Here is a 22,114-nt window from a genome sequence, read left to right on the forward strand (position 1 = left end):
CCACCTACTTTTGTACGTCTTTTCATATTTATAAATTTAGAGTTAGGGGCCACACCTAGGCATAGATATATGGGCAAGTGATGGTTTTACTAAGCATGACTATAGCCATAAGATTAGTATATTCTCGCCTTATCAAATGACGCTTGAGATTGGTGGAAGATGATTTCTACTTTACAAGGTTATTCTCATCAAAGTTCCACCAATTTTTTCACATTTGGTCATGGCAAAGAGTACTAGGAGACGATTCTTTACTAGCAAGACAACATTGCATCCCAATTTGAAGAAAGTGCACTCAACATCACAAAAAAATAAAAATAAATAAATAAATAAAATAATAATAATAATTTAAAATTGGACAAGCTTACTTTTAAGCATGGTATAATCAAGTGCTGTAATTTTTATGGTTCGATTTTGAAGATAGAACCTGATTTGAAAAAGAAAAAAGAGAATATTTATTTAGTGAAAATCAGAAAAATTTTGAATTCGAGGATTATGGGCTTTTTAATCTTTTATCTTGGACTTTAAGCATTGAATCATTTCTGTTCAAACATTAGAAGGCCCAATTGGCTAACGTGGGTTGGGTTGAGGTTTGTATGCATAAAACCCTTAAAGGAATTTCACCATTGAAACCTTCTTCCTGCTCTGTAAGCACCCCCATTCTGTGCTCAAGTAATTCTCCATCCTTTATTTGCTGAAATTTTTTGTATGTGTTAGAATTATAGTCACACAATTTATAATATTTTTTGATAATCTAAAAAAGCAAAGATTTTAAGGGAAATTAGATGATGAGAGCTGAATTATTATAAAATTTGGAAGGTTCTATCTTTTGAAAGAACCCATTTGATTTATGAACACTTGACTTTCTTGATTGTTAATATTAAAATTTTCTGAACTATGTACAGTTTTTCTTACAGATTTACATATTTCTTTGTCTTCTTACATGTAGGAACTTTACTCTGTTAACTGATTCATTTGTGGAGGGAGAAAAAACCGGTAAAATGCCATTGGGGCTGATAATGGGAATTGGGAGGGCGTTCAGGAGAAAGCGTACGTCTTCGCTCGATATTCTCACCTCGAAAAGGAGTCCGCGAGGTTATTACAAGGGAAAGAATTGCAAGCCCACTGGTTTCCACACTCGCAAAGGTATATTTTTCTGTACTTTGTTTACATTTCTCTGTCTTTACATTCTGGATGGTTAATGTGTTTTTCTTAGTTTTAGTTTTCCTCTTTGATTGCGTCATCAAGTATTTGGTAGGCTTTTAGATGCTTTATCCTCTTTGAATATATCAAGATCACTTTGTCATATCTCTACACCTAAATGAGTTCTCAGTCTAATCATATTTCTTTGCTGTGCTACAACATGGTAAAATTTTGTTGTATTGCTATTGATTTATCAAATGATATGGTAATCACTTGAGAAATGCTTTCCAGTGCTACGGTGTCCTTTCTATCTGGATCTTTCAGTATATTGTGAACAGTGCACACTAGGATGGAATTGTGATCTTTGGGTTGACAGTGATCAACATTTTTACATATTTTGGTAACATTTGTAAACCCAGCTAAACTTGATCCTAGACCAGTCTAGAGCTTCCAAAATAGTGCAAACTAAGCACACTGCTATAGAGTTTTCCTGGTCAACATTATTACAGATTTTGATGACCAGCTGTTCATTACAGGCTATATTAGGCTGACAAATGAAACAGGGAAAGGAAGGAAGTTTAGTTTATGGGGTTTCTGGGCATTTAAGTTGATTTAGATGATAACTTTGTTGAGTCAGGTATTTAGTTAAGTCAACTACATATAAGTTGTAGAAATCAGTCATCATCCAACAGAATTGGGCCTTTGCCAACTTATTTCAAGGTTAGGCTTCTGTTACTTTAAAATTAAATTCAGGCCTGCGTGTCATTATTATTGTTTTACTGTAGTTCATTGAAATATTGTTTCTTAATTTTTGTTCTTCTCAATGAAAGCGTAATTCACTTTTATTAAGTGAAAAAAAAGGGAAAAGCAGGTTGCAGATTTTTATAAATGATGTCCACTTGCAAAATCTTGGCTAAACTATGATATTCCACAATACAGTGGAGAAAAAAGGCCTCAAAATTTTGGAGATGATGTGGCTTAAAATATGCTTGGCATGAAACTTCTCTAAGGGGTTAGATTATGCTCCCGTTTGGTTTTAACATTAAAGGTGCTAGCTTTGGAGATGATCGAATCTTTGGTTTGACAATGGGGAATTGAGATAGTAGCTGTGAACTCTGTTATTTAGTTAGTGACATACTGTGTACTCGGAGTCTTTTTGAGATTTCCAAACTTTCAGGTGCAGTTATACTAAATATGTTCGTTTCTCCACATTAACAGTTTAAATTCACGCAGATGTCTCGTTGTAGTTTGACCAAATTGAAAAATTATCTAAATAAGCTTCTTAATAATCGTTTTCCTCAATCTTTGGATACAGGTGGTTATGTTGTGGTACCTGAAAAGTTGCCAAACTATGTAGTACCAGATTTGACTGACTTCAAGGTAATTTTTCTAAATATATTTTCTTTCTTTTCATTTCAAATTCATGCATAAACAATCTTAATAATATAATTCTTCAGTGTTTCGATGATTTACAGCTGCTGTTTAAATTGAAGCATAAAGTGATTGTATCACCCATTAAAGGAAATGACATTTCTATCACTAAATTGTCTTATTTTCAGTTCTCATCCAGTCTTCCTTTGTTGGGGACGATAATCCTGTTGTTTCTTTAAATAAATTAGTGGGTATGATAATGTCCTGGGTACTGGGGGTGGGGCTATTAAAATTTCTCTCTGAAATCAGACAAGTAAACTAAAGGGAAACTGATGGTAAAGGGCCTGAATTTCAAACCTCTGTGAGGCTGAGGCAATCTTAAAATGAATACTCCTCTTGGGTTTTAAAAAACCAATAAAGCAAACTTTGGCTACTGCATATATGTATAGGAGGCAGTTCCTAGTTAATAGATATAGAGATTGCATAAGCTGGGATTCTACTTGGTGCTGCAATAAGATTTGTTTGTAGAATCTGGTTTTGATGGGATACAACTGTGACAAAGTTAATTGGATCAGGAATACTCAAAAATATCAGTTATATATTACAATGGGGTAATTGGCGCAAAACGTCCATACCTTTCAGCTTAATTGTAGAAAACGTCCCCACCTTTCATTTTTTGGAATTTTTGCCCTCAAATCAACCTTTCGTTGCGATGAAGGTCCTTCCGTCCAAATTCCATCCATTTTGCCGTTAATTAGAGAGAGAGAACGAATTTCTTTCCACTCAACAGGGGTAAAATTGTCTTACCAATTGAAAACCCTCATTTTCTTAATTTCCTTCTTCACACTTCATAGCCCAAATGGTTCTCATTCTACTCTCTTTCGGTTCTTCAAAAATTTCCATTTATCTTCCATTTCAACAATTATTGCTCCATTCTCCCCTCAAATCTCTCTGTTGTTTCAGTTCTTTATCAACAACCAAAAATACACTAAATATTAGAATCAAGCTAATCCACACTCTAAATTATTCCGAGAACCAAATAAAACCACTTTTAATTTCAAAAGAACTTACACGAACCTCTTCAAAACATAATCTTCAAAACTCTGTAACGAAAGCTATTATATTCAAGGTACATATAGAAAAATGACTGAATTTTAGAGAGAAGAGAGTGAGAATGGAAGGTTTCTTGGTGAAAGCTGCCTTGTAGAGTGATAAGTGGTCACATATTTCAAGAAATAAGTGAGTAGACAAAGAAAAATAAAATTGGGATTACATTTGAAATGAATTGTATCTATTTTGCTTCGGTTTTCGATTATTTGGTGTGTATCAACAGGTGGTATATAGAAGAAAATAGGGAATTCTCTCGCTAAATTTTTTCTAAAAGTTAGGGACTTTATTCGCAAATATTTCTAAAAGGTAGGGACTTTATTAGCAAATATTTCTAAAAGGTAGGGACTTTACTCGCCAAACTTTTTATAGGTAGGGATGTTTTAAGCCAAAATTATAACTACGTAGGGATTATTAGCGCAAGGTTCATTCGACTCCCAGAAGAAGTGAACAGGACCCGTTCATCTTCACCAACAAGCCAAAATGGGTTATTCACCATTGAACTGATACATATAACCGATACATACTTCACAGCACCCATTTTCACTCTATCTCCTCAATTTACCCCATGGTCACAATAAGCATAAACTAAAAATAAATATCTAGCAGTCATCTCTACAAATTGACCACCCATTCAATATATATCTTACTACATTTTTCTTAAAACCAAACATAAAAGCAGCAGTGATGGTTGGATTTCACCACTATATATGCTCTTTAATTAAATACATTTTTTTCCCTTATTTAATGTAATAATTTAAAGTATTTTCACACCCATTTTTTAACTACTATTATATATATGGACTACGTAGAAGGCAAGAATAAGGAGTTCAATGGGTTAGACGGTTTTACCCCTGTTGAGTGGAAAGAAATTTGTTCTCTCTCTCTAATTAACGGCAAAATGGATGGAATTTGGACGGAAGGACGTTCATCGCAATGAAAGGTTGATTTGAGGGCAAAAATGCCAAAAAATGAAAGGTGGGGACGTTTTCCACAATTAAACTGAAAGGTAGGGACGTTTTGCGCCAATTACCCTATTACAATGTAGAATCAATAGCTTTCTTTACTACTATGATTTCTGCTGCAAATAAAGATGAGGAAAGTACACATGTATGGACAGAGCTTCTTTATTTACAAAATATCATTTGTGGACAATCTTGGATTATTGTTGTTGTCATCCATACAGCAAGAAATGTGGATGACATTTTCTAGCGTTCAAACCAGTCCTGTTGCTATGGCTTCTGACGGTGTTATTAGTGTGAACTTGGGAATTGATGCCTTCCAAGCAAAATGGTCCTTGTTCTGGTGTAACGAAATAGATTCTTGCTTAGGGTATGTAGGGAGCTTGACAAAATCATGGCATATGAGGTGGTTTACTCACGTTGAAGACTTGAAGCTGATTTTGGTCCCCTTTGATCTTGGATCACCTTTAGCAGTTACTCTCAACAAAGGATCATATTTTGGTCCAAATCCCTTTAAATCTTTTTGCTTATTGGAGGCAAAAGCCTTGATTTAAGGAGCAGCTCGTGGACTTGTGGACTCTTGAATGCACTGGATTCCCTATACTCCAATTTTGTGCTAAATTTTGAAGATTGACGGTTGAATTATGAAATTTTATGCAAGTCGTAGTTCATTTATGGGACTTCGATAATCTCACTGGATACAACACATTTCTCAGTTGGCTTGATTGTTTAGAAAATTCTTTGAATTTCATAATTTAAATGACTCTCATCGTCTTTATCATGCTAATATGGCACTTGTGGGATCGACTAGATGTTTCTGGAATTCCTTTTTGCATAACATTGATATCCTAGGTCAATGTCCTCACTCCATGGGATGAAATGAAACGAATATTAAGTAAAAGCATCTCCAAGAGACTCTTTAAATATGAGATGTTCTCAATTTTAGCGAGTCAACCTTTAAAATCATAGTCCAATGGACTCTTTAAATTAACATTTTAATTCAGAGAGTGAGGGAGAGCTAAACTCACTCTATAATTAAATGCATTCAAAGTGTTTCAATTTTCATTGTAGGAAAATAATAAAATAATTTAAAGAACAGTTAGTTAAAATAAAAGATAGAGAAAAATAATAAATATTTTTTGAGAGTAGTAAAGTTAAATGTCAAATATAAAGAGCTTGTTGAAGTACTTCAAAATTTTATCTTCTACATTGATATATCTCTCCAAATGATAGAATATGTATTTTAAAAATAGAGAATTTTTTGGAGATACTCTAACAAATATGCTCCTATGTATTATCAATCCCAATTGCTAGATCAATTCTTCTTCAACTATAAACAAGGTACATCTACCGTTAGTGAATATCTAGGGCATTTCAAAGAGGAATTTCCCTACATTACAACGTCTAGCTTCATCAAGGGTTTGAATTTTGAAATCATACATCATGATATTCCAATACTCCAATCCTTAGATGAAGCTTACCGACAGGTCAACCTATAGGACATGTCCTTCCATGTTCACCAAGCATGTCATGAGCTCAGTGTACCTTCCCAATCCAAACAGTCACCTCTCGAGTCCTAATGTATTTCTCTTGCGTAAGATAATGAGGTTTTTGTTGTTGAGCCAATTGAATATTATGACAGCAATGATGAGGAATTATCTATGGTGTTATCACTTGAGTCAAACCTACGTACCTTCGATTTCATGCCAGAGTTTATCTTGTTTGATGCTTTGTGTGAATCTAACATGGACTTTGATATGGCTTTACCTCTGCTCTATGATATTCCTCGGTTTGTCATGTTTTCTAAGGTCAGTGTTCACACTTTTTTCCCATCGTCATTTGATTGTTACCTACTAATTATCGTCATATTGCTTTAGCTTCGTACTTTGTTGATTTTCATGATGAGTTTAAACGACAAATTATTATCAATCATGAATATGATGAGTTTGCATTTGACACACTAATTAGGCTGATTTTTACACCTTGTTGTGTGTTTCTTTAGCATGGTTTCCTAAACATGTAAAGAAAAAAATTGGATTATTCACTTGAACTCAATGTGTTTTACTAACCGTTGCACTTAAATGAAAGCTTTGTTTTCAATATAGCAAAAATATTTTCATGTCAAAATACATTCGAGCCATCGTTGTTGCACTTATCTGTTTCCGCAAACCTGTCTATTGTACTAGTGCATCATGCTCATCATATGGTTCTTGTGGTTGTTTTTGTAAATGAGTTGAACATGTTACTCACTGGGGTTCCTCATCGATATTTGGTTAAAAGGAAGGATCATCCCCCTCGGTCAGATCAAATACTTGGGATTGAGTTTTAGATTCAATTGCATTCACATAGTTAGTTCCGTTTTTCGATCAGGAAGAAAGATTACCCTCCTTAGTTAAGGAGTTACAGTCTATCTCGTCGAAATCAAATTCTCTCAGCGGGGGAGAAATGATGCAATCTTATAATAGATATTATATTATTTAGTTTTCAATTTTAAAGCTTATTTTAGTAAGCACAATTTTGGTTTGATTTTATAGTATTTCCTCGCTTAGAATGTGGTCTTTTGAAGTCCTATATATATGGGCTTATGCAATGTAATTCATACAACCTTTGAATGAAAAATGATTGGTATTTTTTACCTAACTTCTCTTTCGTCTTTCTAGTTCTTCTCCCCTTCCTACCTCCCTCTTTCTACCTTTCCCTCCTCCTCTCTTTTTTCTCTCCCATTTGACCTTCTCCTATAATTCTCCTATTGCATCCGTCATCAATTGCATTGTTGTAGGTTCTATCTACATTCTGGTCACCTTGTTTTTAATTTACCATATATAGAGCATCGGAAACTTTAGCTTGAGATGAGGGACCATGTATATATGTGATGCCCTGGTCTTAAATTCCCAAATGTCACTAAAACTTTACTTAAAAAAAATTTGTAGTAACAAAAAAAAGTACTAATGTATGGAATTATCAACAACAAAAGGAAAAGGCTCGTGATTAAGACCATTCATAATAATAAGCCAATCTTTGAACAAAGTTGAGGTTTCGACAAGTTTAACTAAGTCCCTCTGTGGGCCCCATTGTTTAAAACTTATTTTCAACCACACATTCTTCCATTAAAATAATTTTGCACAGAATTTCCATAAATCCATGTCTTAATGACTATTAAGGGTCTTCCAATGGATTATGCTGGACTTGTGATTGCTTTTTGTGAAAATAATCAAATATCAATCCTGCTATAATTTCCTTTTCATTTGAATCTTAAGATGGTTAGGAAGTCTCTCTCATAAAAGGTGCTTATGCTCTTTTATTTTATTCTTGTTTGCAGCTAAAACCGTATGTATCCCAGTGTGCTAGAGAAGGTTCCGAGGCTGCTGATTCAGCTAAGTAAATTGGTTGAATGTTGAAAATGTTTTGATTAATCAGTAATTAGGTATTATGAGAAAGATTGTTCATGGGTACCTTCAACCCTTTTGCCTTTTTTAGGAAATTCTATATATTCTTCGTTCTGTTAATGAGTACGGATTTTGTTGGCATTCATTTTCGCATAAAACATCGCCAACTCATTTCAGACAGTTTTCTTAAATCAAAATGCCGAATAGAGAAATTAGGCATAATCCAGAAGCTGTGATCAACGTTCTTAGGGCTCGTTTGACGCGACTTCTACAACATATTATAAAAGACCTTTTTGAGAAATTTATCTTGATTGGTATTTGAAAATTGACTTCTAAAAGAGATTTTAGAGAATGACGCACGGGGGCAGCTTTCTTGAAAAGCTCTTCTGACTAAAAGCTAGAAGCACTTTTATAAAATTAACCCATCGAGTTTAAAATCAGCTTCTAAATCTCAATAGCTCATTTCAACTTCTCAAAAGTCATATCAAACAACTATTAATCTTGCATTAGCTTCACCTTTTTTTCTATGAAGCTAGAGAACTAATTATGACTTCTAGGTTCACTGTGAGAAGGATTTTAATTGTTTCCTTTTGCTCATCCTTATCTAGATCATGTTCGGTGCATTATACTAGATCGAACAAGAATGGACAGTATAATTTTACAGAACGTTTAACATATTAAACAAGTAGTACGGAAATAGAGTTTCTTTAAATTATGTCAAGTATTAACCCTTGTTCGAGCCCAATTTTTGTTGGGGAAAATAGTTTTGGAATAGTGATTTTTTGAAAAATGTGTAGTTAACAAATAAAAAAAAGTTTTGAATGTATGTATAAAATTCTTTTATGGGAGAATGTGGTTGAAAATGAGTTTTCGGAAAATGGAAGTCAAACATAGGCGTAAAAATGATGGCATGCAATTATTTCATGAGTGATGTTATTCGTCTTCAATGGAGATGATTACTCATTTGTGTGACAGTAAAATTAGAGTTAAATGTTTCAGTGGCAAGTGAACTTTACACCATGTCATGATTTACTCATTGAACTTCATTAATCGTCCCATTATTCACTAAACTTTGCTTCGTCTCATTCCATAACTCATCGGATGGAATCGGTTAGTAGATTTGCCTATGTGGATAATGAAAAAAGGACGTGACTATTTAAATTGTTAAATTTCATGCCAGCTCACCACCATATCAACAATTATCCCAAAAACTTCACACCAACTCACCAGTTTGTAGAAAGGAAAAATGACATTCAATTCCCCAAAATCGGTTGAATTTGCAACAAGAACACAAGGAATCCCAAATCCGACAGAGAAGAATATGTAATCAGTAAACGTAAAGGTAAATTGTGACTTTGATTTGAAGCAAGTAAAATTTTATCCATTTTCAGTAACTAGTGTAAGGATTGAAAGTTAATTTTCGTATCTTTGATATTTCATCTTCAATTTGGGGGAAATTTTGAAATTGCGCAAGGAGAAATCCACCAAAATCACGCCCAAATTGTAATCCAACTCGAAGGTTCGATAGTCAAGACTTTTAATGCAGAATTGATTTCGAAGCTCCATCTTCCCCGCCATGATTTTGGTTTGTGCAAAGTGAAATTTTCGTCCACTTCCGCGCATAGACGATCAGATTGTTGGTGTTAGGAAGTTTGGTCAAGTGGAACTTATTCCTATTGATCATGGCCTCCGCTTGCCTGAGTTTGGATGATCCGTATATCGAGTGGATTCATTGGCCTCAAGCTTCAATACCATCTGAGATGATGAACTCGAGCATATAGAAAATCTTGATCCTATTCAAGACTCAATATGTTGTGAAGAGAGATCCCATGGTTCGTGAGGCTCGTCTACTTGTCTTGGTCCTATCTACAATTTCCCTTAAAGAAGCTGCTGCATAAGGGCTACGCCTTGCTGATATAGGTGAGATGATGAGTAGGGAATTCCACAATATCGAGGAGGAACCTAGTGAGCTTGAGATTATATGCATCGAGGCAAGATTCCAAGGCTGACGCTGATGGTGAGGAATATCAATTTGATAAAGATTACGATGATTTTGGATCTTACTTGACCCCAAAATTGGCCAGTTTTGAGTGTTGTGCCTGCCATATGTTGCTATTGCCATCGGAAGATAAGATGACATGCTTATTGAATGATTTGTAGCGTAATTTGGCTTTGTGGTTTCTCGTAGAAGTTGTTGGAGTAGAATACACTGGTGTTGTGCTTCGAATATTGTAACCGCAGGACACAAGCTTAATTCTTGTATAAACCACAAGAATTACCAAAACGGAAATTGACCCAACCTATATAATAGAAGAAAATAATTCCATTTTATTGTTCCACAGAAGTCGGCCAAAAACAGAATTGTGCATAGCTGCAATTCAAAACTAATGGAGACTTTGTCAGAGACAAGAAATGCCACAGTAAGAGAAGTAAGAACTATTGCATGACATGGCATCAAATAGAAACTTCAATTGTCAACTATTTGACACAGAATTTATCATAATCCACAAGATTATGTTCATGCACGAGGTTCGTTATCAACAGCAAGCTCAACAGATACAGTCAAAGGTTGTCACAATCCAGATATGAAAAGTTCAACAGCAATTGTGCCTTAATTATTTTAATCACAATCCAGTTAAAACCAAAAAGTATAAACACAGGCTAATATAAAATAATCCAGCCAACAAGAAGGATGAACTGAGACAGGCCTTCATTTAACAACTTCTAAAATACTTGTGTCAATTGTCACACTAGGACTTCCAACAGAAACAAATTTCTTCGAACTTCATCTTGCTTCATATTAGCAAATTAAGTTGAATGTGTGCTTCCGAGTGTACACCGCATCGGTTTTGACTTTGATTTCTTCGAACTTCATCATGTTCGTGCCCTTTGCGATATGACATTCTAAGAAGTCACCTCATCTATGTCTACTAATTCTTCCTCTGTTTCAATGAAGTTGATTTCCTGGGTTGGCACATGGGCTGCAACATTCTGTCCAGCTTCATTTACATTTTGTTTGGGGTGCACAGCTGCTGGTTTGGAGTGAATGCATCCTGTTTGTCCATGGTGATAGGCATAAACTGGAAACCCATCTCTTGCACGGAGTTAAAAAATGATCTATATTTCTTGGTGTTTTTATTCACATTTACAGACGCCCCAGCTCAAGGAATTTATACACATTACAATGAAGAAAAACTTGGGGAATAAGTTACAAGAAAATTTTAGAATATACAGCTGGAGCAATATCCTTGAATCATGATTGTGAATGGAATCCACTAATAACAGAATTCTTGCAAGCATCAGAAATTGCTGATAAGCTGATGAGACAATAGGGGAGGAAAGCTGATTAACTGATGGATTCTTGAGCTGAAGGTTGACTTAACACCTCCTCTCAAGCTGGACGGCACCATTGTAACTCCAAGCTTGTCCTTCAGAAAATTGAATTTGGAATGAGATAGACCTTTAGTCAGTAGGTCTGCAACTTGGTCTGAAGAAGGAATGTATTTCACTTCCAATTCCTTTCCAAGCACTTTGTCTCTTACAAAGTGAACATCTAGTTCAATGTGTTTTGTTCAGGCATGATACACGGGACTGAATCCAAGCAATTTCTGAGGCTGCAGATGCAAGGGCTCTATATTCCGACCCTGTGCTTGATCTGGCAACTACATGCTGCTTCTTTGATGACCAGGCTATCAAATTATCCCCCAAATAGATGCAATAACCAATTGTAGATCTTCTATCATCCGGACAAGAGGCCCAGTGTGCATCTGAGTATCCATTCAACGTTAGGTTGTCATTGTTTTGTATCCACAACCCTTGATTCATGGTTCCTTTCAGATATCTTAGGACTCTTTTCAATGCTTGCCAATGTGTTGATGTTGGTGACTGTAAAAATTGGCTCAGTTTATTTACAGTAAAGGTGATATCTGGTCTTGTGTGTGAGAGATATTGGAGTCCTACTGCACTTCTATAAATTGAAGGATCTTGCATAGCTTCTCCATCAGTTTTAGATATAGTTTTGTTAGTGATGACGGGAGTAGGAAAAGGCTTTACATTTTGGAGCTCAAATTTCTTGAGTAATTCAGCAATGTACCTTGGTTGTGTAAGATGAATACTCGATTCATGCCAACACATTTCAATTCCTAGGAAATGGTGGAGCTGTCCCATGTCTTTGAGTACAAACTTTTTGTTTAGTTCATCTATAAACCTTTGCAACAACTCTTTGTCATTCCCAGTTATCACTATGTCATCAACATAGATAAGAGCAAATATAATATGAGTTTCATTCTTGAAGTAGAACAACGATGTATCAGCTCTTGATTGCTTGAATTTCCAGCTTACTAGTGTGGTTTTCAGCTTGTCGTACTAGGCTCTAGGTGATTGCTTTAGTCCATAAAGTGCTCTTTCTTGTTTGCACACGAGACGGTTTTGAGCAATCTATGAATCCCTCAGGTTGGTTCATATATGCTACCTCTTCAAGTTCTCCATTCAAGAAGGCATTGTTGATATCCACTTGCCTGATGTTCCATCCTTTAGACACTGCAAAGGTAAGGATAATTCTTGGAGTGGATGGTTTGATGACTGGACTAAAAGTTCCATAGAAATCAACTCTAGGGGTCTAATGAAATCCTTTTGCCACCAATCTTGCCTTGAACTTCTGAACTGACCCATCTGAGTTATGTTTCACCTTGAAAACCCACTTGTTTCCAACTATGTTGTAAGATGGTGATGGAGGTACAAGTTTCCAAGTTTTATTTTTTACCAGTGCTTTGAACTCTTCTTCCATAGCTTCCCTCCAATCTGCATTCATTAGGGCCTCGGTGACATTTTTTGGTTCTGTGCTTCCAGGATTATATTCAGTTGAGTGCCTTGCATATACCTTTGGTTTGAACACTCCGGCCTTTCCTCTGGTAATCATGGGATGATCTGATTGATCATTGGTCTTTTGCTTGTGCCTCTGTCTCAACTCATTGGTAACTTACTGTTGATTATATGTGTGATCAACATTATTATCTGATTCAAGTATTTCACAATTCTATGGCAAATCAACTTCTGCTTCTTCACATTGCTTGTTAGTATCGCTAACTGGCTCTTAAGGAAAATTTCATTATCTCTTTCATTGCTGTCAGGCTAAAAATTGTTACTTAAGCTAAGAGGTAGGCAATGCATGACATGGGTTGCATCAAGAGGAGCAAGATTTGGAACAGGAGTTGAGTTGTTTGGTTGATGGGGAAAGTGAAAACACGATACTATTTTTTCATGTATAGCAAAATTTGACCCCTTTTCTGTATAGAATACAAACTCGAAAGGAAACTCAGATTCATTGAATACCACATGTCTCGAGATGTACACTTTTCTTGTTGAGCTTAGACACTTGTAACCTTTGTGAGACTCACTATAGCCAACGAAGACACATTTGGTTGAATGGAAGCTGAATTTATGTGCTTGGTAAGTTCTTAAGCAGGGATAGCAAGCACACCCAAATGTTTTGAGTGCTTCACATTCAACTTTCTTTTTGTGTAAGACTTGAAATGGGGATTGCATTTTGAGTGTGGGTGTAGGCATTCTATTTATAAGGTATGTGGCTATTTGAAATGACTCCCACCAATATTTTAAAGGTATTTTGGCTTGAGCTAAGAGGATCAGTCCTATTTTTGTTATATGCCTGTGCTTTCTTTCTACTCTTTATCAGATAGATAGCAGCCGATCTAAGCAGCTTTGGAGCCTGTTAAACCACCGAATTAAGCCACGCTTCAAAGGTTGTATGACATCCTTTATCAGATTAAACAATATGTGTTCTTTTGGAGTACATGTATCTTAAATCAAAAAAATTCATTATGGGCTCATTACATCTTTGACGTATTTGGTATATTTAAGAATTGTTGGTTGTAAAGCAAGTAAATATTGAATGGCCAACATTTTATTTGAATAATTTGTATTCTAAGGTATTAGCGTACTCTGTTTTATATTATAGGTATTAAATTGAGGAAATTTGGTTAATGTCCAGGTTGTTTTAGTTCATATTTTAGGGGAAACTTCGTTAAAATTTTGTTAAAAATATTTTTCAATCAAACAAGTCAAATTGCCTTGGTGGTGGGTCCAACTCTTAGCTGGTATCTACCATCAGCACACAACACGTGTCGGATCTACTAGAATGATTCGGACGGGTCGTGTCATCAAGTGTTAAATACTAATATGTGAGATATGCAATCTATTTCCATTGCCAACAACAATTTTTTTCTTACCAATGTACTCACTTGCTAAATTTATATTTCCCACTTCTGCAGTGACATGGTTGTTGGCTCCTGTGTCTGCAAACCAGGCAGATTCACTTACAATGCTGGGAGATGCCACTAAGGCTATTGGTGATGAGAGTATATAGTTCATCATATCTGAAGTTGCAGATATTTGCCTTGTGTCCAATTTTGCCACATACTTGACAGATAGGTTTGTCACTGCTGTTGAAGCCACCACCTCTGTATCTACCTCTTCTTCCTCCTCTGTTAAATCTCCCACCATTGTTTGGCCTGTAGACTCTGAACTGATGGGTGTTTAATCCTGGTTTTTGGGTGAAATTGATTGATGTTTGATTGAGGTTGATTTCTGTCATTTCATTCTTCACAGCATTGAGATGTTCAAGCCTGCTTTCAAAGGTCATGAGAGTTGATTGGAGCTCTCCCCAAGAGATAGAATCCCTGCTGTTGATTTGAACAACAACGGGAGTGTATTCTTCATCCAAGCTAACCATCACTTGAGTTACAAGATCTGAGTGAGGAATGGGTTTTCCAGCGATCTCAAGATTGTCTGCCAGAAGCTTTACTTTGTTAAGGTATTGATCGATGCTCATGGTTCCTTTTCTCGATTTCTGATGTTCACCCATGAGAAATGTTATCCTGGATTTGTTTTGGATGCCACTCTCTTTCACTGCAGTCCACAGTTTGTTAGAGTTACTACACTGCAGCCCATGACCCTCATGGCTATATCAGGGGTCATTGATGAGTAGAGCCACCCCATTAGCAGCTGATCTGTTGACATCCACTGGTCATATTCAGGGTTCTTTTTCATCTCAACTACCATTCCTGCATCTCCAGTGATTTGGGTGCCAATGAATTCTGGACACACCTTTGTCCCCAGAATGTATCCTTCCAAATTGTGTCCTTTTATAATGGGGAGGATCATGTTTTGCCAAAGCAGAAAGGTGTTCTTGTCCAGCTTGACAGACAACATTTGGGTTAGGTAGACACCAGATGGTGGGGAGTGGTTGCTTCCCTGCACTGGAGGCACCGCTGTGCTTGATTCAGATGTTGGAACTGGAGGAGAGTTGGAATTGGCGTTGGCCATTGCAGCTTTGATACCAAGTTAAAAAATGATCTATATTTCTTGGTGTTTTTCTTCACATTTATAGACGCTTAGACGCCCCAGCCAAGGGAATTTATACACATTACAATGAAGAAAAACTTGGAGAATAAGTCACAAGAAAATTCTAGAATATACAGCTGGAGCAATATCCTTGAATCATGATTGTGAATGGAATCCACTAATCACAGAATTCCTGAAAGCATCAGAAATTGCTGATAAGCTGATAAGGCAATAGGGGAGATAAGCTGATTAACCGATGGATTTTTGAGCTGAAGGTTGACTTATCTTAACACACGGGGGTTCGTTAATAGATGCTCCATTCTCTCTGGCCACAACAAAGGTCGCTCTGTGTTGCAAAGGGCTCTAATCGGAATCAATCGTATAGGAATTTACAATAATGAGAACATTGGGATCAAAATGAAAGGTGCAGAGTAGTGGGAATTTACTCACATCAGAATATGCATCCGAGTAAAACATGCCCTCAATCAATTTCAGAAATCCTGGCAAAACAGGCATGAAACCATTCTAAAAAACTATCGCTTTCCATTTTCATTGACAGAATACGCATTGAATTTTAACGGTACTTCAGCAGAGCAGTAAATATAAGCAACTTCAAATGGAAGAACTAGTCACAATCTCATTTACCCATCTTCCATCACTATAAACAAATGAAGAACCTCAATAAATGGAAAATGAAAGAGAAGCTCGCCCCAGGTAGTTCGAAACACGTTAAAATAGTATCACAAAATGGGTTGGGAATTACCTTCATTTGGTCCCTCCATGTCCACTTCAATTGACGGTCCGAGAAGATGCACAACCTTGTTAAACTTCTTCAGACAGCCGTGACTTCACGTTCGGATTTAGGGGACGTCGATTTGGAGGGTTCTTCTCCAAGGACTTCTCTTCCAATTGATTTCACTTTGGTTGGGTTAAGTTATGCCAGTTGTATATAAAAATGGCACATAAAAAATTATATATGTTGTGGGGAGAAAAAATTGTATGAAAATTTGACTATATTTAAATTAACAAATGATAGAGCGACCTTTAGCCCCCGTTTGGTCCCATTAATTTTCATTTCATTACATTCTATTTTTCTCTATATTATTTTCAATCACACAATTTTTCATAAAATAATATTATACGTAAATCGAAAACCTTTCTTTCTTTTTCAACAATTTATTTTTCAAAAAAAATACTATTTCACCCATTTTCATTTCGAAAAAATGGGGGCCAAACGGGGGTTTAGTATTATGTAATCTATTATATAAAATTTTATGTATAGGTAACAAAGTCCTTGATTAAAGGAGAGGCGTGTGCATTTGACTAGATAGATTTCATGACTTGTCCTTCACGTTGGCGTCTCATTGACTGAGTTAAATGCCACGTTTTATATCCATTATCAACTTAGGTAAACGGAGAAACGAAATCCATCTGGTAAGCGATGGAGTGCACGAATTTGAAGTTGAGTCGCCAAGTGAAAAACATTGTAAAGTTGGATGAGCAAGTCATGATATTAGGCAAAATTCGATAGCCAATGAAATATTCAACTCATAAAATTACTATCATATCATTCATAACGATTACAATGCATTTATATTAATCTAACAATGTGACAATGATCCGAGCCGTTGTTATACCTACAATTCTAAAAACAAGATATGGTGTTGGTGGCAGATTATTAATTATTTGAAGAAACCTAAAAATGCAATACATAGTTGTCGGTTCAAAAAGATATGGACGGTGTTAGGAGAATTTTTTGCTACTTTTCATTATTCTGTTGACTAATAAGTCTTAATTTAACAACAGGCAAAGATTAGGTTTGCTTGTACAACAAATTGCTCCTACGCCACTAACAAATGTCGGCATCTTAATTGGACAACGTGTTTCTTTTATGTCCTAAATTCACAAAAAATTATCCAATATTAGAACAAGCAAATCTTATTTTTTGGTCGGTTGAAACACATCTCGTAATTTATCTCCCTCATAAAACTCTGAAGACGAGGTGGTGGGGGCCCTTAAAATTGGGGTTCAACCTTTAATATAACAAGTTAATAGAAATAAAAAATAGAGAGGAGTAAACAAAAATTAATTTGTTCTCCTATGGTTAATAGCAGATCCAACACCCGGTGAGCTTCAACTGCCACTCGTGTTGAATCCACGGGAATTAATTTCTTTTTATCAATGTATTATAAAAAGATTAATCATTAGAAATAGTGCAACAATAAAGATTCGAACCTACACTCTCCTTTATAATTATCGAAAACTGGACCACTATTGCATTTAATTGATGTTAAAGTTCAATGTAACAAAAATATATATGTTAAATTTTAGCAAAGTAATTGATATATGCTCTCTTTTTTCTTTTTCTTTTTTTTCTTTTCTTTCTTAAACTAAATTTCAACCTTTTAATGGCTCAATGGTTAAATCATTGACTCGATGGCCTGATCATTTGTTCGGGTCAACGATCGGACCGAAAATGATAACTATGTTTTGAAGAGTGAAAGAATAAAGAAAAAGAAAATTAAATTGACAATTGACATTTATTGAAGTCCTATAATTTATTTGATTTAATCTTCTCATTAGAAATAATTTAATCGGCAAAAAAAAAAAATAGCAATTCGGATAACCATTGACACAAATTTTTCTTCACACGTTCAACGACAAAATCTTTCTCATCTTTAAAACTTTGAAATACTCTTCTTTTTCATTTTTTCAATCGAACCAAGAAAGTAAGTAATTTTACCAATTTTTCAACTTGAAATTCTTACGCAATAAATATTATTAAACTGGTAGATAACGTTCATCCATACTTGCTATTTGAACTACAATACAAGTAATTTCAATTAACGTTATTGATTTTCGTTGTCGCCGTTAATGGTCAATGGTCAACGACATCCCATGCTTCCTCGAAATTCTAGATCCACCACTGCCTATGGTTGTAAATTATTTAATTGTATTGAATTTTTAAGAAGATGATATACCCATTATTTTTGGTTTAGGTTGATAGGATAAAAGTAGATATACTCGTTGTTCAGTTTAGATAAAAAAAAATCATATTTTAATAGATTTTGATAAAGGTTGATAAGATGTAATTGAAAAGTTATGAATTCCATGAAATATGTTATTAAAATTCATTATCTATTTTAACTTAAATTTTAATCCAACTTCTTAGTTGAATCAAACACCAGAATAACTTAGTCTAGACATAATGATTTGTGGAAGAAATGCTTGCTATTAGCTTTATGCAAGCAAGATTCCATTGCCGACTTAGCTAGTAAGCCAAGAGGGCAAGCAATTGAAATTTCATGACGAAGTGTGTAATACTTATTGTAGTAGCAGTTTAAATATATTGTATTAACAATCAGATGCCCAAGTTATCATATATCAGGAGCAATAAAAAAATAGACCGAACGTTTTGTTAAAGAACATCATAAAAGCACTATGTGACGAACACTAATACTAAGAGACGAAAGCTAAAAGGGCGAAAGGCAATAGAGAACTCAGTAGTCCTGATCATAAATGATGAATACTAAGTATTGTGCTAACTGAAAAAGTTGAAATATGAGAACATTCATCTTGGATAGACTTATTATTCGGATGCTTTCAACAATCATTCGCTCTGCACTTGGCCACCCAACGCTTAGTGTGGAAATGATAATTGGTATTGAAATTTTTAGGTGTAACTTAGACTAAACTAAATAGTTTAGAATCCCGAATTTTTCTAAGAGAATTTAGTTTATTGCTTGTAATTTTATTAGTTTTCAATATTACTTTAGAATTCATATGGCTGTATAGATGGCTTAGCATCAAGTCTGAGTGTGAGCGCAAGGATTATAAAGTAAAAATTAAATAAATTACATACAATTTGTAGAATTTTGTCGAGTTATACAACTCTTGAATCAGTATGATATTAGATAAGTCAACATCTCGTTTACAATATATTTATTGATTAACCATTACAGTATTCAATGTGGATTAGCAAGTATTTTCTTAGCATGTGGATTAGTAGTGTAGAATTCCACGCCTTGACCTTCCCCCACATAGAATAAGAGTAAAGAAAACGTGAGTTCGATTTCTGGAAAGCTCTTGAAAGACAGATATTCTCCTGGAAGGCAAGGTGCAAAGATGGAAAACGACTTGCTTGGCACTTTGGCAGATTAGTTGGGGGCTCTTGAGCACTGGTCAGTTTGGGGTACAACCTGCGGTTTAACCTATCTGTACCTTGAGGGGCCAAGGTGTATATTCCAGGATTTAGTCACTGTAAGGTGGATACCTGGATATCAAAAAAAAAAAAAAAAAAAAAAAGAAAAAGAAAACGTGAGGGTTAAGTTGTTGCTTAGCCTTTGCTTGACAAAATACACACAAAGACCCCACCCCACCCCACCCACCTCACCTTGTGTTACTTACGTACATCCAACCGTGCATCGAGTCCTCGCCAGACTTTTCAAACTCGTAAACCGTCAAAAAAAGCTATTTTTCTGAAGCACCCTATGAACCTCACATGAAATCTCATAGAAATACCCCATGCAACTCCCCCACGCCCCCACCCCAGATCCCTTCTCTATATAATGTTTACGCACACATAGAGCTTACAAAGCTGAAAATGGAATCTTGGAGACCAAAGCATCGAAAATCAGGCAAATCCAAGGCCAATGCACCCTGCAAAAAGCACCCTAAACACCAACAATCCCCCGGCGTATGCTCTATTTGTCTGAGAGAGAAACTCTCTCAGTTATCTACGAAATCTTCATCGCGCAGTAAAATATCATCTTCTTCGTCTTCATATTTATCGTCTTTGTCTTCGTCCTCGTATATTTCCTCGTACTTGTCTCCTGTGAATGGGAGTAGTTTCCGAATGGCCTCAGTAGGAAGAGGACCGATGAGTTCTTTGAAGAGCACTGGCAAAGATATGCTTAAGAAGAGTAGATCAATGGCTTTCGTCTTGCAAAGGAGAAAAGATGAGAAGAATGAGAAGAATAAAAGCGGGTTTTGGTCGAAACTGCTGCATCCAAGAAGTAAGGGTTTGATGCACTCAAGAACTATGAGAGAAAAGGTCAGTACTGCAGCTCAGTAATGCCTCGATTTGTAATGCATTGTACTCTATACCAAATTCTTTATTCTTCTCATTTTTTGAAGTTATATATCTATTTAGATTAAAAAAAATAAAATAGATATATGGGGAAAAACAAGCATGATTATATCAAATCTACTAGATACAGGTTTATCTCTCTTTTTTAATTTTTATTTTATTTTTTTGGTGAAAAAGGATTGTGAAGAAAGGTTTCACTGTTTCTGTGTTGTATATTGCTGAATTCATTCTTCTTAATAAATGAATTTGAGATCAGTTTCTATTTCCAATCCCTTATCAGCACTTAATAATTTATTTATTTATTTTTTTTCGTATTTGCACAATTTAACTATACAGAGACAAAGTCGTAATATATCATTAATACAACTCTTAGGATTCAACGATTTGATCCATGTTTTGTAATTTTCGAACATTGATATGCAAATTTGATGTCTGGACGACTCCAAATTCAACCAAAACCTCGTTCAATTTATGAATTCGATGATTTGTTCTATGTTTATGAAATTTCCCAAACTTTTTAATGTATAGAATTAGTTAACGAAAATGTTCCATTTTCTCCGATCCATAAATTTGACACATTTACTTGATAAATAATCGTGACATTTCAAATAGTTGTAACAAACTCTCTCATGATTTTTATGAAATATTTATTGAACGTTGGATTGACTTAAATTAAATGTCACGATTATTTATCAAATAAGTGCGTCAAATTTATAAGTAGGATGAATGATCCCGATCAGTTAAACTAGATGCATATAAGAATTAATCTAAATGTCAAGAACAGAGATTCACAGAATTGTGCCAGAATAGAGATGAAGCCGGGTCCCACACGTCTATAAAATATTGGCAACAAAATTCCAAGCCCCACATGATTGTGTCGTTCCTGTAAGAATTCTGTAACAAGAATCCTGTAAGTCAAGCAAAGCTCTGCATGTAAACATCTCGTACGAATGCCAGCAGTGAACAGCCCAGAATGCACTGTTGCTAGGCTGTTTTTAGCTATGGTCAATTGGACCCATTCTAATAAAAAAAAATTGTTGGTCCATGGAATATTAGTATCACATGAATACGACCAAGATTTTTTTTCTTAAAAGAATCAAAGTTAGAAAGCTTCCTAGCAATTTCTTTGGAGTCAAATCACGAGTAGTCATAAAGTCGCACAACAAGAAACACGGCAAATCCTCGTAAACAAATAGAGGCTGTTGGAAAAATAATTTGACTCACGAAAAATAATTTAATCGTGAAAAGCATTTAACAGTTATAAAACTAATTAAGAAATGCAATATGATTATTGCAAACAATATGCAAGAATTTTGGATTAAATGTTTGAAAGGATTATTAAGGTTCCAAAACAAATGTTTGAAGAACAAATATTGGTTAAGATGGGGTCACTGTGAATCATTTACCCTTACTTTATTTTATTTTTTCTTTCTCCGAATAGACCATCGATTTTGACATATAGAGACAATTGTTGCAACTAGGGATGACAAAAAGACTCGCGAGCTCGGTCTGCCTGTGACTCGACCCGCAAAAAGCTCAGGTCGACTTGGCTCGAGGCTCGATTTCACCGAGCCTAGGCTTGTGCCAAGCACAATTTGGGGGTTCGGGCCAAACTCGAGCCAGCTCGTATAGCTCGCGGGCTGGCTCGCTGCCTTTAAACACAGGCAACTGGTAGCTGCCTTTAGATAAAGGCAACGACT

The 22,114-nt window shown here is 35.4% G+C and overlaps 3 protein-coding genes across 5 annotated transcripts; 2 read left to right on the forward strand and 1 right to left on the reverse strand.

Annotated features, from left to right (window-relative positions):
* Positions 1-539: 539 nt before the first annotated feature.
* LOC111388840 (39S ribosomal protein L41-A, mitochondrial-like) lies at positions 540-8,142 on the forward strand. 3 transcript variants are annotated; one of them, XM_023013651.1, is made up of 4 exons: positions 540-669; positions 947-1,143; positions 2,456-2,520; positions 7,900-8,142. In XM_023013651.1, exons 2-4 carry the CDS (start codon positions 999-1,001, stop codon positions 7,960-7,962), a joined length of 273 nt encoding a protein of 90 aa, XP_022869419.1. In that variant the 5' UTR covers positions 540-669; positions 947-998; the 3' UTR covers positions 7,963-8,142. The 3 variants fall into 3 exon arrangements, with proteins under 3 accessions (XP_022869419.1, XP_022869421.1, XP_022869420.1); XM_023013653.1 differs by having other exon boundaries at positions 560-644; XM_023013652.1 differs by lacking the exon at positions 540-669 and adding an exon at positions 692-816.
* A 3,382-nt stretch (positions 8,143-11,524) lies between these two features.
* LOC111388829 (uncharacterized mitochondrial protein AtMg00810-like) lies at positions 11,525-12,884 on the reverse strand. Its single transcript, XM_023013640.1, has 3 exons — positions 12,634-12,884; positions 12,438-12,552; positions 11,525-12,331 (listed from the first exon to the last, which is right to left on the reverse strand). The coding sequence occupies exons 1-3, from the start codon at positions 12,882-12,884 to the stop codon at positions 11,525-11,527; spliced, it is 1,173 nt and encodes a 390-aa protein (XP_022869408.1).
* Positions 12,885-19,821: 6,937 nt separating this feature from the next.
* Positions 19,822-20,683, forward strand: LOC111388838. The gene has a single exon (XM_023013649.1). It carries the CDS (start codon positions 19,827-19,829, stop codon positions 20,397-20,399), a length of 573 nt encoding a protein of 190 aa, XP_022869417.1. The 5' UTR covers positions 19,822-19,826; the 3' UTR covers positions 20,400-20,683.
* The last annotated feature ends 1,431 nt before the right edge of the window (positions 20,684-22,114 follow it).

This window comes from Olea europaea, unplaced genomic scaffold, assembly GCF_002742605.1.
Source record: "Olea europaea var. sylvestris unplaced genomic scaffold, O_europaea_v1 scaffold531, whole genome shotgun sequence".
In the NCBI taxonomy this organism is placed as follows: domain Eukaryota; kingdom Viridiplantae; phylum Streptophyta; class Magnoliopsida; order Lamiales; family Oleaceae; genus Olea; species Olea europaea.

What these genes read in the sequence shown, in the direction of transcription:
- LOC111388829 (XM_023013640.1), bottom strand. Translation starts at nt 12,884, where the DNA reads ATGATTACCAGAGGAAAGGCCGGAGTGTTCAAACCAAAGGTATATGCA. An exon ending in GTGAAACATAACTCAGATGG is followed by an intron (nt 12,553 to 12,633) that starts GTCAGTTCAGAA and finishes TGGAACTTTTAG; the next exon opens with TCCAGTCATCAAACCATCCA. An exon ending in TGAATGGAGAACTTGAAGAG is followed by an intron (nt 12,332 to 12,437) that starts GTAGCATATATG and finishes CCTAGAGCCTAG; the next exon opens with TACGACAAGCTGAAAACCAC.
- LOC111388838 (XM_023013649.1), top strand. Translation starts at nt 19,827, where the DNA reads ATGAAATCTCATAGAAATACCCCATGCAACTCCCCCACGCCCCCACCC.
- LOC111388840 (XM_023013651.1), top strand. Translation starts at nt 999, where the DNA reads ATGCCATTGGGGCTGATAATGGGAATTGGGAGGGCGTTCAGGAGAAAG. An exon ending in TGGTTTCCACACTCGCAAAG is followed by an intron (nt 1,144 to 2,455) that starts GTATATTTTTCT and finishes CTTTGGATACAG; the next exon opens with GTGGTTATGTTGTGGTACCT. An exon ending in CAGATTTGACTGACTTCAAG is followed by an intron (nt 2,521 to 7,899) that starts GTAATTTTTCTA and finishes TCTTGTTTGCAG; the next exon opens with CTAAAACCGTATGTATCCCA.